Source organism: Anguilla rostrata, chromosome 14, assembly GCF_018555375.3.
Source record: "Anguilla rostrata isolate EN2019 chromosome 14, ASM1855537v3, whole genome shotgun sequence".
NCBI lineage: Eukaryota > Metazoa > Chordata > Actinopteri > Anguilliformes > Anguillidae > Anguilla > Anguilla rostrata.
This window is the reverse complement of record NC_057946.1, coordinates 28,873,955-28,891,695: the sequence shown is the minus strand read 5'-3', so window position 1 is coordinate 28,891,695 and position 17,741 is coordinate 28,873,955. Positions and strand designations below refer to the sequence as shown.

General features: G+C 44.8%; 2 protein-coding genes across 2 annotated transcripts; both read left to right on the top strand.

Moving 5' to 3' along the window:
• The first annotated feature begins 1,240 nt into the window (after nucleotides 1–1,240).
• On the top strand, nucleotides 1,241–7,799 carry setb (SET nuclear proto-oncogene b). Its single transcript, XM_064308778.1, has 8 exons — nucleotides 1,241–1,571; nucleotides 2,789–2,846; nucleotides 3,140–3,282; nucleotides 3,699–3,802; nucleotides 3,927–4,040; nucleotides 4,360–4,530; nucleotides 6,671–6,817; nucleotides 6,922–7,799. Exons 1-8 carry the CDS (start codon nucleotides 1,499–1,501, stop codon nucleotides 6,940–6,942), a joined length of 831 nt encoding a protein of 276 aa, XP_064164848.1. The 5' UTR covers nucleotides 1,241–1,498; the 3' UTR covers nucleotides 6,943–7,799.
• Nucleotides 7,800–9,227: 1,428 nt separating this feature from the next.
• On the top strand, nucleotides 9,228–17,725 carry dync2i2 (dynein 2 intermediate chain 2). The gene is made up of 9 exons (XM_064308777.1): nucleotides 9,228–9,843; nucleotides 11,212–11,472; nucleotides 12,315–12,424; nucleotides 12,583–12,740; nucleotides 12,860–12,969; nucleotides 14,246–14,410; nucleotides 14,665–14,909; nucleotides 15,368–15,525; nucleotides 16,895–17,725. Exons 1-9 carry the CDS (start codon nucleotides 9,766–9,768, stop codon nucleotides 17,131–17,133), a joined length of 1,524 nt encoding a protein of 507 aa, XP_064164847.1. The 5' UTR covers nucleotides 9,228–9,765; the 3' UTR covers nucleotides 17,134–17,725.
• Nucleotides 17,726–17,741: the final 16 nt, after the last annotated feature.

Genomic DNA, 17,741 nt, shown 5'->3' with positions numbered 1-17,741 from the left:
CTTAAAGACTTAAGGTGCATTCCAAGACTGCATATTGTACTGAAACTCCACCTTTTCAGATGACACCTCAATCAATGTTTCCTTTGTTTTGCAGGTCTTGGGGCATGCATCTCTATGATGGCACTGATTTGGTTACTTATATCTCTATATAGCTCTGGCTTTCTAGAGTTTTTTTTTTTTTTAGTACAATGGATCAGATGCCCACATTGTAAACAGTATTCAAATCCATTTTATTTGTTTATTTTACAGAGACATATTTGTCACAAAGATGCTTTACAGAGAAAACAGCAAAAAATGTAGTTTCTCTCTCTCTCTCGTGTGTGATCATGATCTGAAACATGGTGACTTAAAAAAAAAGTTTGCAGACAAGTCCCATTTAAGAGATGAAATTTAAACGCATCAATGGTTTGGTTGCAAATGTCCATCCTCCTTCATCCCCCTTTTCGTGCTATACGTTAGTCAATTTCAATCCATCAACTTAACAATACTTCAAAATCTGGAAATAAATGGGTTGGTCAGAAGCCAGGGCACCACTTTTTCGTAGCTAATGCCCTATGATAAGTATAGACGCGAGATTTCTGGCTAGCTAGGTAGCTAAAGAAACCCCACCGTGACGCTTGAGAACGCGGTGATAGACGCCATAACCCAGTATTTAAAAATGCATTGGAAACCGTTTCAAACGAAACAACAAGCTTAGTTATATAACTGAGCTGTCCATCTTATTAGTCATTGAAAATGAAGCTACGGCACTGAACAACAATGCACCATTTTCCGAAGCACAGTGCAGGGAGGGTGGAGACCGTAGGACATTTAAATTTCAGACGAAAAAAGTAGAGGGAGGAATTAACATGTGACGTCCTCTTCATGAGACGAAGACGAACGTGCACACGCATAAAGGCGAGCGCGCATTAAATCCAGCAGGCAAGACGCAGTGGTACGCGCGAGTTCAAAAGCTTTGTTTGGGCCAGTTGTTTCACACATCGAATACGTGGCGCACTAGTCTATGATTGGCATAATTGTTCCCTGCTTGAATTTTGGACCAATCAAATGCGAGTAACTTTGTGTGTGAAGAGAAAAGAAACGCGGCCTTGTTTCCATAATTTAACGTTACTTGGGTGTTGGATTATGAAAACCCACCCCTTTTTGTTGGGCCCTACCGCCCCTTTACCTGAGGAAGGCCAATGAGGTGTCACCAGCGGGAGCGAGCCGCGGTTTGTAAATCGTCCTCCCGGAGGCGGAGTTGTCCGTTCGATTTTCATTCGCGAGGCGCGTGCATCAGGAAAAGGGAGCGCGTGAGTGAGCTCGAGCTCTGTGGTGGTGGTTGGAAGTGAGTGTGTGTGTTGAGCCGTCTCTCGCGTTTATATTGTGGAGAAGCACGACACACGTTTTATTCGCACTTCTACAGCTAAGGTAGAAACACGTTTTCTCCTCGCGGAGAGACCTAAGGAGAGGAAAATACATATTCTGAAGCTACAAATTCACAGTCTGCGACAAAACCATGTCGGCCTCGGCGGCGAAAGTGAGTCGAAAGGAGCTGAACTCAAACCATGACGGAGCGGACGAGACCTCCGGTAAGGAATGGCGGCCTTCGCAGCACCGCCATTTTCACTTGTTTATATCGTTTTTGTTTTATATGCGATTCACCTTGAAATTGTCGGGCTGGTTGATCAGCTGTAGTTTTGCCGTGGAATCGCAAGTGGTTGTAGATGTGGGAGAGTACGGTCGTGGCCGATAGTGCTGAATGTTGCGTGTGACTGGGAATCAGACAGCGGCTAGTGGAGGCCATGTTTCCTGCTCAAGATTCATTGTGTCAGACGCATGTTCGGAGCTGGAACGTTCTCTCCTGTTTAGTATTTTCTAGACTAGAGCTACAGTTTATTATGTTGTCCCCCCAAAATACACTCTGTGGCCGAATGCGTGGGGGACGCAAACATTTCCCTTATGTAGATGTATTGCCGCTCAGAGCGAGGCCCAGCACGGCGAGCATTGTCGTGCGGCTCCGCCACCATTATGCATTTGAAAACCATACAGGAATAAATAACTTTACACACCACCGGCTCCCCTCTGAGATCTTGTGTGAGCGTGTTAATAGGTTCGACAGCGAACTCTTTGAACCGCGCATTGTGTTTTAAGGTCGCAGACGAGCGGCCGGCGGGATTGACCCTGCCGGTAGACGCGTAGTGAGTAGAATCGCAGAGCCCAGCATGCCCAGGGCCTCCCTCATTCAAACCACGCGGCCCCGAGCGGCAGCAGGAAGCTGCATCAGAGCACCGTGGGTTATATTAGCTAGGTTAGACAACTTGACTGAGTTCAGTCTGTTACGCTTTAATTTGGCGCAGAACATGGTATGTGCGCTTTTAATTGACCAATTATGACCCATCGGCTCGCTGCTACCGTGAAGGTATCAAAATTCTGTCAGTATTCATCTTTGCCTACGTGCGTATTTACCTCCTCAGCCAACTGCAATGAATTAGCTTCGTAGGTAACTTAACGGTGTTAGATAACTTTTCAAGGTGAGCATCGGAAATGTTCTGATTTGTATCCCACTTAATGTTCCCAAAAGTAATCGGTCCAGTATAGGGAACAAGTTATAACGTAGCGCGACGTCCAATTAGGAATTTTGTGGTTGTATAAACTTTTCTTACTGGTCGTGTTCTTGTTTTTCACGGTATGTATATGTATATATTGTCCATTTGTGAAGTCAAGCATATGTTTTCCTGCACAATTTCCGATTAATTGAAACTGACACAAGAAACTAATTTCCCTCCAATTTCCATCCCAATTTTAGAAAAAGAGCAACAGGAAGCCATCGAACACATCGACGAAGTACAGAACGAAATTGACAGGTAAATGACGCTTTTCACGATTTACAGGAACACACGGCCAATTTCTCTTGGTTTATTGTGTTGTATTTAAAAAAACGGTTATATGAATTATTAGCTTTTCAGATCTTGTGTAATGCAAGTGCATGCACAATGTTCGCAAGTAGGTTGTTGTATGCAAGTATGTATGTTGCTATTAACTTAACCAGAGTTATACATTGTTTTGAAATGAATAAATGGTCTGTTAATGTTGTTCTTGGTCCATCAAATGGCAAAATGTGAATGGATTTCTCCGCGACTCCTGTCCACCTCTGCAGATTGAACGAACAGGCCAGCGAGGAGATTTTGAAAGTAGAACAGAAATACAACAAGCTACGCCAGCCCTTCTTCCAGAAGCGGTCAGAACTGATCGCCAAAATCCCCAATTTCTGGGTCACGACGTTCGTCAATCACCCACAGGGTGAGTCTTCCCGAAACGATTGTGTGTTTGTGTCCGTCTGTGCACGTGTGCTTTACTCTTAAGCAATGCTCAGTGTTTAATGGTCTCTGTATCTACTCTTCATACTGCGTTATAGTGCCTGTCCTTGGCGGTGATTTTTGCTGTGTGTTAATTCTGTAGGGTAGCACACAGAGTTATGGTTTTTATAAGTACAGGTATGCTGTACAGTTGGACAGAGACTCCCTTGTGTGACTGGGGTATTGCGAGACGGTAGAAATCTGATGTGATGCGCAGCAGATTTTTTTTGCAAACTGTCTCGCAGCCTTCACCGTACCGCGGTGCAAGACTGCTTTGTTTTTTGATGATTGACCAATGAAAAAGTAACTGTTGCTGGCCATAAGACTCTAGCACTGCTGACTTCTGCCTTCTCTCCCCAGTCTCTGCTCTTCTCGGTGAGGAAGACGAGGAAGCTCTTCATTACTTGACCAGAGTCGAGGTGACAGAGTTTGAAGACATCAAGTCGGGTTACAGAATAGATTTCGTAAGTAGCAGCACTCCTCAGTGAACATCTTGCACTGAACAATGCATTCTGCTCTTGGGGTTGATTGGTTTCGTCATAACATTTTTTTGGCTCACCTGGGATTCTTTGCATCTTCTTTTTTTAGTACTTTGACGAAAACCCATACTTTGAAAACAAAGTTTTATCCAAAGAGTTCCACCTGAATGAAAGCGGGGATCCTTCTTCCAAGTCCACAGAGATCAAATGGAAAGCAGGAAAGGTGGGTGTTGTCCTGGTGGTTTTGTCGGTTCGTGTTGCGGCTACCTTTGTTTATGCACAGGTAGAACGGTCTGTGTGGTCTGATTTGCAAGACCTGCTTTGTGTAGGACATTCATTAATGCTAACTTAATACTGCCTTAAAAGAGTGCGGATGTCATGAAGATGATATTGCGCAGGTGTACTTTGCATGGGAGGGGGAGTTTCACAGTAAAATGTATACTCCAAACTCCTTAATTCTCCTTTGTGAATCTGCCCCTCCCCACACACACACACACTTGCTGCATTATTTAAATTTTAAAAATCTGGTCCCGTGCCCCCAGGACCTGACGAAGCGTGCCGGTCAGACGCAGAACAAGGCGGGGAAGAAGAGGCAACACGAAGAGCCTGAGAGCTTCTTCACCTGGTTCACCGATCATTCCGACGCCGGAGCCGACGAGCTGGGAGAGGTCATAAAGGACGACATCTGGCCCAATCCCCTACAGTACTACCTGGTAAGGGTCCGCCCCCCACCCCAATCCCCTACAGTACTACCTGGTAAGGCTCCGCCCCCCACCCCAGTCCCCTACAGTACTACCTGGTAAGGCTCCGCCCCCCACCCCAGTCCTACAATACTACCTGGTAAGGCTTCGCCTCCACCCCAATCCTTCAGTACTGCCTGGTAAGGCTCCGCCCACCTCCCCAATCCCCTACAGTACTACCTGGTAAGGCTCCGCCCCCACCCCAGTCCCCTACAGGTACTACCTGGTAAGGCTCCCCCCCACCCCAGTCCCTTTCAGTACTACCTGGTAAGGCTCCGCCCACCTCCCCAATCCCCTACAGTACTACCTGGTAAGGCTCCCCCACCCCATCCCTTTCAGTACTACCTGGAGGCTCCACCCCACCCAATCCTCAGTACTACCTGGTAAGGCTCCGCCCCCCACCCCAATCCCCTACAGTACTACCTGGTAAGGAAACAAGTGATGGGGAAAATACTAGGGGTGTAACAGTACTTGTTTTGTACCAAACTGTTTAGTACGAGACTTTCGTTTCGGTATGTAATGCAAACCTAGCAATTACTGTCTTGTTGTAATGCATGTGCAGAACTTTTTTTTTCTTTTTTTTTTCTGCACTGAACTTTAATTCAAAACTGAGTTTCCCCAGATGACTTAACATTTGCGAAGGACCAGATGTTAGTTGTCTGTATGGCAATTTCAAATTAGAAGCCAGAACTCCAGTCCCCAGGTGTGTTACTGCTGGGAGTGGCAAACAATGGTTCGAATGCTTTTCGAATAGTTTTATTTATTTATTTTTTAAAAACTTTCGAGCACAAAAATGCACATTTGTATTTGATAGAGAAAAAAATTATTGCCATGGTCTTCCTTTCAATTTGGGTTGTGCTGAACCAGAAATAAATGTGTTTTAGTATCTCTACTGTTGAAAACAAAGTCGTTGGGTCATTTGGGTAGTTGCTATGTTGTTACTGAATGGATGAGGCACTTCCATTTCCTCCCTGGTTTCTTGGTGTGATTGGAATGTGTCTTTTCCTCCACTGGGAATATGAGAGATAGGCACTGGCCCCTTCACAAGTGGACTGTCTGGTGTTTTTGGCAAAGAACCGGCAGACCTGACATTGGCATAAAATGCTTAACCAGTTAAGTTTACCTTTTTCCACGTTAACATTTATTTTAGGTGAGCTAAAATGGCCTCGCATTTTCATCTTTTTGCCATGCGTTCTTACTTCGCTAGTTATGTCTCTCTTTGTATTGGTTGGCTGTCTTGTGGGCATAACAGGCAATTAACACAGCCCGAGAGTTGTATAAATTCTGACATGCAGTTTGACATTTAAAATTTAAATATTTGAATATGTTAAAGCGTATGTGGGGGGTTTTTTCCCCTCTTTGAAGGAATGTTCAAATGTCATTTTTAGCCGATGTTGACACTCCTAGTTGCTGCCGACGCATTGAAAATGGTAACTCGCACCTGAGTCGCCTGAGTTGTGCCTGTCTGTTGGAGTGAGTAGACAACAGTCTGGAGGGCGAGCCCCCCCCCCAATGACATTCCAGTAGCTTCGCTGCAGATTCAGCCCGAGCCAGAGCCGTAACAAACGCCCCTGGAGTTTATCGCAGCGGATCTGCCAACAGTTTTAGGGTGCGGGTTTCACACACATGCAAATCTGCATATGTTTTACGCAAACTACTGTTGCAGCAATATTGACAATGCATTTTTTTTTGTATTACCTTCCTATGTTCATATTTAAGAAAGAAAGAGACTTATTTGCAAGCGAACCTTTTCTTCCCCCAACAAACTACAGGCACTTAGCCTCTGTTAACATTTTCATAGCCAATATATACATGTACCCACCTGTGAAGTCAACCGAGCTACATACCGAACTGAGATTTTTGTACACCGCTACACCTCTAGAAAATGCACCAATTTACATCTGAATCCTTAGTGAATAGACACTTGTATTACAGCAAGCTCATTTTTTAAATGGACAAATTGTGTGGCTATAATCATTGCTTTATGGTAAAAATCTATAAAAGCAGTGGTGATTGGAATATTCTGCTTCTGTCTGATATGATACTGCTCTTGTTTTCAGTGACCAGCTGTCTTTGCTTTGACTGTTCCTTAACACCTCCCATTCTTCCCCAGGTCCCAGACATGGAAGACGAAGAAGGAGAGGGCGAGGACGACGATGACGACGACGAAGAGGAGGAAGGTCTCGAGGACATCGACGAAGAGGGGGATGAGGACGACGGAGAGGAGGATGAAGAGGATGATGATGGGGAGGAAGGGGAGGTGAGCATTGTGGGCACTGATGAAGCCGGCCACCTGTCCTCCTGCATGTGACTGTGAAACTAAGTGCGGTGCCAAGACGGTAACGAGGTTTCTCTCTGTTTCAGGATGACGGCGAGGATGATTAAGCTCCCAGAAAAGGACATTTCCACCACGTTCTTTCCCATTTCCCCCCATTTTTAATTATCTTCTAATCCTTGGGAGCAAAGATGCTTTGTTGGGTTTTTTTGTTTTGTTTTTTGTTTTTTAAATGAATTTTTTGTCTCCTTGTTCTGCCCAAGCCTTTTCCTGTCCTCTTGCCATGTCTAACACGAGCATTTCTCCTGGACAGACTTTGCATCGGAAAACTAGTGGCAATCTCTTCAAGTCCCGTGTATCATCTCCATCAAGACCAGTAACAATAAAGATGAATAATTCTGCACGCTGTCTTATGTAGACTTTAAAGAAAAAAATAAACTTAAGGAAAAAAGAAATCCGTTTATATTTACATTTTCCTTTTCTTCCTGTTTAAGGTTGTTAAAAAGAAAAAAAAAAAAGCCAAGCCATGGTGCAGTGGTTACTTGCTAGTTATAGCATCCTTCCTTTTTTTTTTTTTTTTTTTTTTTCCTTTCCTCCTTCTTTCCCTCTCCAGTGCAGAGTAGACCCTTGGAGTTGACACTGGTTTTCCCATGTAATCAATTGGACAAACCAGAAAAGCCAGCTTTTTTCACCCTCTTCCAGTTTCCTGTTCCTCTTGTAATATTGTTTTGGGGTTAATATTGAGGTAGGGATGGGGGGCTTATCGCAGAGTATGTGGGGAGGAGAGGGGGGGTGTGGGTGTTTGAATAGGGAGTGGGATTAAGTCTGCATTTTCTTTTTCCCACCATCAACGTCAGGGGGTTTATGTTCATTGATTTTCATTTTCATTGTAATGTTTTACAGACATCCATGAGGTTTGAAATGACATTTTTAATAAAGAAAAAGAAAACTAAAAAAAAAAAAAAAATTCTTGTAATTTTGAGCCCAGCTGCTTCATGGAATATTTAAATAATTAAAATGAGCCTGTAGAGACATACATGGAATCTACATTTAATCTTTGTTTGCCCTTTTTTCCACTGGAAAGAAAACCTGCTCACGTAAGGCATTCAAGTGTACAAGTTGCTTTGTTACAATAAAATTAAATGTGTACACACAAGTTTCAGTACGTTTTTGGTAGTTAGATCTGAACTCCAATGTTATCCTGTGGTTAGCAAAGAACAGTCAAATGTGTGCAATTTTTTAAAATATACTTTACTGTGTATCATGCTCTAATCCTGTGACAAACATTATTTTCCTTTTTGTAATGAATTATATACTTTTTTTTAATTGAGGGTTTTTTGTCAGTACTATAGGCTGTAACTTTAAACCAGAGTTGGTCAATGTTGGTCCCGGTGAGCCACGATTAACGCTTGTAACGATGGTTGTGATTTATATTGCGCTGGGATTCTGAGGATGTATTCTTGAGAATAGGTACTTAATCTGAATTGCTTTACTAAATACCCAGTTTTATAAATGGACTGTTAGAAAATGTAACCTGCGAGTTGCTGTAAATAAGAGCGTATTCTCAAATGCAATGTAAATGACTAATTACAAGTTACCCACATGTATGTCGTTTTGGAACCAGCTAAAGAGGGAAAATCAACGTATGCTAATCTTGCTGAAACATGCCAGATTGTTGCCGACGCAGTCTGGTCATTGAAGTCTGGCGATTATCTACGGTTTTTAGAACTTACAAATGAAACTTGAGCCCCCAAAAATAAAAGCTATAAATATTAAGCAACAAGAGAACATTCTATTTGTGCCAGTAAAGGAATGAATTATGCTTAGTTCGAGGTTTCTATGGTAACAGGTGCTCCGCATGGGACCCCATCCAAGTTCTCATTCGTCTGCTGTCTGCCAACATAGAAGGTTGTGACACGACATTTTAAAACCTGCTTCATTCCCAACAATGAACTGTGATTCAAATGAATGGTATAAATAAAGTGTATTTACATAGTGTTTTACGTAGACTATTTGGAATTTATGTTACCATCTAAGTAGGCATTGTTTTGTTAAGTAAGCTATTGCACAAACTAGTTTTTTAGGGGTTCGTAACGTGCCAAGCAATAGAGCTACGAGCTTCATTTCGGTGCGTTTGATCTCCTGTCATTTTGTTGACTTCGTAGCAGTGACAGCCATTTTAGGTGCACTTCCATTTCGCATATTAAAGGATTTAATCTCATCACAAAAATTAAAATTCTGTTTGAAAATTGTCAAAACGCAAACATGATTACGCTGTACGGTTCGATACAATGTATTCTCTGTCTCGTGTTTATTCGCAACACACAACTGTGTTAAAAAAAAAAAAAAACCCTGAATCCGACGCCGCCTAGAGGCAGGGGGTGCAATCTCAATTCGTAACACGCCTGCATCCGAGAGCGAGCTTGTCGTGCACATCTGTTTTGCAAGATACGCATTCTGTTATACCGTTCGAAAAATAGCCATCCACGTATAAATCATCGACTATATATTAGAGAATAAACTATAAACTACGTTGCTGGTTATTTTCGACATAATATGTTGGTTTTACATTTAGACGAGCATAAAAATTAAGATTTGTTACAGCGTGCGCAGAACGAGAAGCGAAAAAAAACTGAACAAAGAGCTCGCGCTGTCTCCAGGGTAACGGAAGCTTCATCCGGAAGTAGTAGTAGTTACTGCAGAATACATGCACGGTGGTTCTTTCAGATTTAACAAGTGATCCAACATTAGTGTTGTATTTGTCGTTGAGTGTGACTCACCCTACTCAATAAACGAACTGAATAACGTTACTGTACTGAATTGGGAATATGAGATTTCATAGTGCGAAATAAATATTTAGCTTGCTAGCTATCAATAGTCATTGTTTTCGTGATTTGAAAACTGGCGTAGCCCACTAGAAAACGTTACTAGCTATGTTCACGGATGAGACCTTGGAGACAGTCGGCACCGAATCGTCGTGGAGGAAGTCAAATCAGTCTGAACACGATTCGGTAAGTTAATTTGGCTAACTAGTCATCGAGCAAGCCAAATAAGTTAAATTGGCTGCTCACCGCCGCTAATTGTATTAAGCGCGATATGCTTGCTAGTTAGATTGTAGTATAAGGTAACACAGTGATAAGCAACATTCTTTTCGTTGCACTTGTCGCTAGCTATCTACTGGACGTACATGAAGTGGTTAGCTCGGAAGCTTAGTCACCAAGCCTCGCATTAGCTGATAATTGCAGTTGCCTGGCAATTAGATATCAGAGAGCCCCTAGGTAGCTATCCGGAAAAAGCAAATGTGGTAACGTTAACTGCCACGAATCCACGATGTCAGTATTTAACACAGTGGTTTCCTGGGCACGTCTTTTTTTTTTTTTTTTTTTTTTAATTCACATAGATCTTTAATTTGATCAGTTAATTAATTTTGTTACCTCTTTTACTCTTTGTACTCTTTTTGGGTACCACTGCATTAATAGACTTATGATGCAAGCATTTCAGGCTTTAAAGTCTGAGCCATATCTGGCACATGCACACTTTACACTTTATGTTGTACAACTGTAATTTTTTAAAGTCTGTATGCACTGCATGCTGTGCTGAACATCAGTGGTCATTCCACTGAGGTGAGTTGTCACCCAGAGGCAACATTTGCAAACACTGCTACACTGATTTGTGTTGCTGACCCCGTTGTGACCTGATGATCATAGAATTCTTATCTATGGCTTATCCTGGGTGGGGGTCGATCTCTGACCGTATCCTTGCGTTTCTGTGCAATGAAACGGTAAATACATGGGTGGAGAAATGTTCTCCTTACAGTTACAGCAGTATTCTAGTGTTGGCCTCTGATAGTTACCCGCCTGCTATGTCCAACAATATCCAGTGGACCAACTAGCTAACACTAACAGGAAAGCCAACCCGTGAACATATATTGGGCTCAAAATATTTACAGATTCTACTGCATGTAGTTACCTGTGACACCCAGATTCCTTCTGTAAATATCCTGCTTTCATAACAGGTAAAAAGTAATATGCATTGGACACGCATCGTATACACATGGCAAATGAATATTAATAAGTCACTGAAATGTTAATATACTCTGAAATTTAAAAAATGAGCAAAGATGTGGATTCAATCATTTGTTCATTATTGATTAATATTTAAATGCTAAAATTTTTATTGCAGAATTATTTACTTTTCTAACATAGTTAGGCTGGTTTGACGAGCGCCAAAATCATCACACAACTTTTTTCTTTTAAAGGAGCACTTGTATTTTCATTGTGAGTTATGAACACGTGTCTGTAAAAGTCTTTGACTGAGTGCAGGCATTGAGATTTTATTTAAAGTGTTTTTTTTTTTTTTTTCCCCCGCTTTACCTTAAGAGAGGCTGTCAAACGGTACCCTTGGAGACGGCCGAGTCCGGAGTTCAGGCCGTGCGCAGCTCGGAATGCGGAACCCAGACCGACCCAGATGAGCCGCTCGCGGGCCAGTACCTCCCTGACTGCGGAGACCTCCCCGACCCGCCCGGACTGGTGGACTTTTTGCGGGGAATTGAGGACACTGTGGTGAAGGAGCTGGTTAAAAACGCCCGGAGTCACGCATTCGATGGTTTCCAAGTCAACTGGGAAGAGAGGCATGAAACGGTGGGGAAGGCGGTCTTCACTTTAAAACGTATTGTTTGAAATAATATAAGCATGTACTTTTTATTCATTTAGAAAATATTTATCAGCGTATACAGCGTACATTATTTTAAAAAGGAGATTGGAAAGTCCCTCACTTTTTTTTTTGCTTTATTCAGACAAATAGAAAACAGATAGGGCTGTCAATTGAACCAAAAAGAATCTACATTTGAATATTTTATTTCCAAGAACCATTTGAATATACTTGAATATTTATTGCAGAATATACATTAAAATTTCAGAATTGCATCATTCATGCATAGGCATGAATTTCTGTTGGGTACTCCCTATGATGCATATTACGTCCACAAGGGGGAGCAAGACGGTAAGCACAAAGGCAAAAGAAGGTATTCTAGATCATACAATTGTTTTTTTACAAGTATGTAATTCTGGTAAATTTAAACAATCAACCTGTTAACAGCATTGAACTGAGTGGACACCTTGCATTGAGAGCAGCACTACCCAACAAAGATGCACCAAGCAATATTTCAGTCTTTGCTACTTCTGGAAACGAGCAGATGAGTGAGCCAGATAAACAAATCTCCTGAACAAATGGAGCCAAAAGACGCAGCTCATCAAAAGGAAAAAAGTTCCCACTTTATGCACTGTCTGCTCCCCCCGCTGTCTGGCCCCAGCCAATGTACGGTTCCTTCACCGTTGTCATGTATCGACCCCTTATTGGATACTGCACTATCACATGACTGTGCGCTCTGAAGCTTAGTTTAGCGCCTGTGTACTCATAGCCACTGTCTGTCTTTGTGTGTGTGTGTGTGTGTGTTTCTGTCTTTATGTGTGTGTGTGTGCAGGTGTCGCGTGAACATCGGCTTCACCACCGCGATGTGCAGGACCGAGGCCTGCAGGCCACCAGCCTGTCCTGGAGCTGCACTGGCTCTGTCATCGCTTGTGGCTTTGGCCGGTGAGCATCCAAACCCCCCCCCCTCCGTCACCTTCTGTCTCCTACGCCAGCCACCCATCCCCCTCCATAAAATGCCCTGGGGTAGGAGGAGCTACCTTGGGCTGTCGGTTACTGACTGGTGTAGACCAATCCGCGGTATCATTTCTGTGCCCCTGCAGGGTGGATGATGGGGACTGGAGCATGGAGAGGGCATTCGTGTGCACCTGGAACCTGGAGCGCCGAGGGATGGACCCGGGACGTCCCGACACGATCATAGACACCGCCTCCGCTGTAATGTGCCTGGCCTTCCACCCGTCCCACCCCTCCCTCATCGCAGGTACGAAACATTCGTCCCCCGTCCTGTTCCCTAAACCCCTCCCCTTTGTCCTTATAAACCATAAACCCGCCTCCCATTGTCCATTGTGCCATTATGTGCTCTTATGTCTCTGTTTCCAGGGGGCCTGTACAGCGGGGAGGTGGTAGTTTGGGACACCAGTCGGTCTCCGGACGTCATGCTGGCCCAGACAGGCATGTCTGAGGACACCCACAGGGACCCTGTCTATCAGGTGCAGCTGCTGTCACGCCTGTGTGTTTGTACGTGTGTGTGTGCGTTTGCATGCCTGCGGGTATGTGTGTATGTTCATATTCACGTATGTGTGTGAATGTATGGTTATGTTTTTGAGTGTGTGCTTAAATCTGTACTTACGTGCTTGTGTACATTACATTTATGTTATGTGTATGTTTGTATTTTTTTGTGTTTGCTCCTTTTTATGCCTCCGCGACGGCACAGCTGTGGCCGGAGGCATTATGTTTTCAGGTTGTCCGTCCGTCCGTCCAGATTCTCAGGAACGCCTTGAGGGAATTTCTTCAAATTTGGCAAAAACGTCCACTTGGACTCAAGGATGAACTGATTAGATCTTGGTGGTCAAAGGTCAAGGTCACTGTGACCTCACAAAACACGTTTTTGCCTTGAGGGAATTTCTTCACATTTGGCACACACGTCCACTTGGACTCAAGGATGAACTGATTCGATTTTGGTGGTCAAAGGTCAAGGTCACTGTGACCTCACAAAACACGGCCATAACTAAAGAATTCATATGCAAATTATGACTAAGTTTCACAAAATTGTCTAATAGGATAAAATGATGAAGCGATGACATTTTATATCCAAGCTGGCTACTGGTTGGCGGAGGCATACAACTGCGTGCCGGTATTTCTAGTTATTTGTATACAGTATGTGTGTTTCTGTTTGTCTGGCCATGCGTGGGTTCATTTGGGAGTGTGTATTTGTGTGTAATTATGTGTGTCTGTTTGTCTGGCTATGTGTGTATATATGTTTACATTTGTGTGTATATTTATGTGTTTATATTTGTGTGTGTGTGTTTTTGTTTGGCTATGAGTGTATATATTTTTATGTTTATGTACAGTGCGTGTGTATTTATATTTTTATTTGTTCATATTTCCATGTCTGTGTGTGTGTGTGTGTGTTTATAGTTCTGTGTGTGTAGGTATGCGCGTGTGTTTGGATTTGTGTGTATTTATATTTCTGTGTGTGTATTTTAATATTTCTGTGTGTGTATATAGGCGTGTGTGTGTGTGTGTACATTTGTGTGTGTGTATATTTGTGTGTGTATATTTCTGTGTGTGTGTATATTTGCATGTGTTTATGTTTGTGTGTGTTTATATTTCTGTGTGTGTGTATAGGTGTGTGCTTGTGTATTTGTGTGTGTGTGTGTGTGTATATTTGTGTGCTGTGTGTGTATTTTAATATTTTTGTGTGTGTATATAGGCGTGTGTGTATTTGTGTGCTGTGTGTGTTAATATTTGCGTGTGTCTCTGCAGGTGCACTGGGTGCCTGCAGGCCGTAGAGGGGAGTGGGCGGTGCTCAGCGCTGGCACAGGGGGCAGGGTCCTGCTGTGGAATGTGGGCGAGGATGGCAGGCTGGCGCTCAGCACTGGGTACGCTCTGCTCCACCAGCAGGTGCCCCACAGTGGCACGCTCGGCAAGGTGAGGTACGCCCCACCCACTGCTGGTGAGAGGCAGCGTTTCTATTTGTGTGTGCGTGCGTGTGTCCATGCATGTGTGCATGCGTGTGTATGTGTGTGGTTGCATGTGTGCACGCGTTTGTATGTGTACATGTGTACGTTTGTGTACGCGTGTGTGTGCGTATGTATGTGTATGTGTGTGTGTATGTGTGTGTGCTCACGAGCCGGGAGTGCACATGGGTTTGCTTTAGCGGTGGTGTCTGTCGCCCCCTGCAGGTGCGGGGCAGTAGCTGCGTGGGCGTGACGTCCCTGGCGCTCTCTCCCTGGGACCCGGACGTGTTTCTGGTGGGGTCTGAGGGAGGCCTGCTGCTCAAGTGCTCCTTCTCCACCCGCACAACGGCTGCCACGGCGACGTGCGTGACCTCAGCGGGGGAGGGTGTGGCCCTGCGTGCCCCTGCCCGCTTCTCCTTCTCTCCCCGCTGCGGCCCGGTCCACACAGTGCACTGCTCCCCCTTCCACAGGTAACACACCTGTACTGCTCCCCCTTCCACAGGTAACACACCTGTACTGCTCCCCCTTCCACAGGTAACACACCTGTACTGCTCCCCCTTCCACAGGTAACACACCTGTACCTGTATTACCTCCCCTTCCACAGGTAACACACCTGTACCTGTATTACCTCCCCTTCCACAGGTAACACACCTGTACTGCTCCCCCTTCCACAGGTAACACACCTATACTGCTCCCCCTTCCACAGGTAACACACCTGTACCTGTATTACCTCCCCTTCCACAGGTAACACACCTGTACTGCTCCCCCTTCCACAGGTAACACACCTGTACCTGTATTACCTCCCCCTTCCACAGGTAACACACCTGTACCTGTATTACCTCCCCTTCCACAGGTAACACACCTGTACCTGTATTACCCCGTTATGGGAGATTGGTTTATGGAGCCGAGCAGTGTTGTGTGTCTGCAGGAACCTGTTTGTGAGCGCGGGGACGGACGGTCAGGCCCACCTGCACAGCCTGCTGCAGGCTGATCCGCTGCTCTCTTTGCGCGTGTGCGACTCGTACGTCTTCGCCGTGCGCTGGTCCCCAACGCGCCCCCTGCTGTTTGCCGCCGCCACTGGGCTAGGTACCCGCCGCTCACCTGCCCCGCAATCTACCTTCCCTTCTACATATCATCAAACTCTGGCTTTTCATTCACTTGTGATTTCATCTTCAAAGTAGTGCAATTCGGCCCAAAAGCCGCAGACCTGGCAACCCTGACTGACTGTCTGAAGTCTTTGAATGTGCACCGCGAGTCAAGTAGCGGCAAAGATGTTCTATTGCTAAGATGCAGATACAGCTCCTCTCGTTTCTATCTGGTCCCAGTGTGCTTTACGTACACAGAACTGTAGGGTCAACATACAACCGTCTCCCATTGAGTTAATATCTTGCCTATATTTTACTATCTCTGGTGCAAATCGACTCGTGGGAGGAACTAACATGAGGAAAGGGGGAGGGCTGTTTGCTGAATTATTTTCTGTGCTATGATTGCAATACTTTTGACTTGTATAATCAAAAATCCATTCTAAGTAAATATTACGAATGTCAAGTCTATAACAAAAGTACATTTTTATACCCGAAAGAGACCAAAACTAAACCCTCCCTCAGTTTGAAAGGGCACAATTTCACCGTTCCTCCCAACAACATGCCAGGGGCCCACAGGTTCATATTTGTCACTGGTGGGATACTAGCCACAATGTGAGGTGTTAGACATTTAATGGGAGAGACTTAAAGGAAAAAGCAGCAGATTCTATAAAGAGAGAGAGAGAGAGAGAATGTGAGGCTGAGATAGGTGGGTCCATTTTGCCTATTTTATTTCCACACTGTTACAATACATTAAACCCCCTGTTGTGCTAAACCTGGACAGAGACCAACGCGTAGGAAGAAAAGGGATGCATCCTAGGAAATGGAACAATCTCAGTGACGCGATCGTACTGCCTGATACTCCAGGTTCTTAATGTGAATGAGTTCACCTTCCCATCCCCTTCACTCCCCCCCGTATTTAGCTGAAAATGGTTCGGTCCGCGTGCCTGAAGGAGGGCTGGTGTCTGAGACACACAGGCTCACACCAGCAGCTGCTCCCATTTTCCCACACGCATCATTCTGAGACCCACACTCGCATAGTCAGATGTAAAATGGCGGATGAGGTGCACTGATTACTTGCTCAGTAGCTTCCACATTATCATCTAGTCCGTTTTTTTACTGCTGATACCAGGCTGGCTGGCAGCGGATGGGCTCCTCCTCTATAGATGTTGTCCTCCAGTTCTTCCCACTAGGCAGTTTTTTTTTCTCGCCGCTGTTTGAGTGTTTTTTTCTTCCCACTGTGGGGTTAACTCACCTGCTCTTTTTTGAGGGGTTCAGACTCCTGGTCTTTCTCCATTCTCCTGTTTTCCTGTAACATGTCTTTGTGAGAGTTGAAAAAGCTCTATGCAGATAAAATTTTTTGCTTCTCTCAGGTACAGTGCAGATTTTCCACCTGGACCAGAGGTCCCTGCGCCCCGTCGCCTCCATCGATCAAGCCACTGGGGGGCGCCCCACGTACTGCCTGGAGTTTAACCCGCAGCAGCCCGGCCTCCTGGCTGCCGGGAACGCCGACGGCACCGTCAACATCTGGCGCCTGAGCGCGGAGCTCACCGAGCAGGGACCCCGAGAGACTGCGCAGCTGGAGCAGCTGGCCAATGAGCTGGCAGAGTGACCGGGCGGATCTGCGCAGCTGGCCAATGAGCTGGCAGAGTGACCGGGCGGATCTGCGCAGCTGGCCAATGAGCTGGCAGAGTGACTGGGCAGATCTGCGCAGCTGGCCAATGAGCTGGCAGAGTGACCGGGCAGATCTGCGCAGCTGGCCAATGAGCTGGCAGAGTGACTGGGCGGGTCTGTTGGCTGACCAATGAGCTGGCAGATCTGCTCACTAAATTGAGTGACTCAGGTAGCTGCCTCCTCCCTCTCAATCTTAAGCTAAACCCAAGAGGAGTTCATACACCTGAAAACATGGAGAGGTTACCGTGGTTTCAGGGTGTAACCGTGGTTTCAGTATACACAGCTACATAAATGGTCTGTACATCATATTTCAGCTGCTACTGAGTGAATATGATGCCTAAAGACACTAAAAAACAGATCGCACCCAGAAACCCGCTAAGATAAATTTAAAAGCAGGGAAATATCCGATGCTCAGACAATGTTTCCAACTGCGTGTTAAAATAACAGAAAATTATTTTTATTTAAACCACCATTATTTATATGCTTAAACATGACTTTTTTTGCACTGAAATAAATGGAACGAGAACAGAGTTCAGTTGTTTCCAA

Bases quoted from the DNA above. Each gene is read 5' to 3' on its own strand.
- setb (XM_064308778.1), top strand. From the start codon at position 1,499: ATGTCGGCCTCGGCGGCGAAAGTGAGTCGAAAGGAGCTGAACTCAAAC. The intron at 3,803-3,926 runs GTAAGTAGCAGC...TTCTTTTTTTAG, and splicing joins CGGGTTACAGAATAGATTTC to TACTTTGACGAAAACCCATA. The intron at 4,531-6,670 runs GTAAGGGTCCGC...ATTCTTCCCCAG, and splicing joins ATCCCCTACAGTACTACCTG to GTCCCAGACATGGAAGACGA.
- dync2i2 (XM_064308777.1), top strand. From the start codon at position 9,766: ATGTTCACGGATGAGACCTTGGAGACAGTCGGCACCGAATCGTCGTGG. The intron at 12,425-12,582 runs GTGAGCATCCAA...GTGCCCCTGCAG, and splicing joins ATCGCTTGTGGCTTTGGCCG to GGTGGATGATGGGGACTGGA. The intron at 15,526-16,894 runs GTACCCGCCGCT...TGCTTCTCTCAG, and splicing joins TGCCGCCGCCACTGGGCTAG to GTACAGTGCAGATTTTCCAC.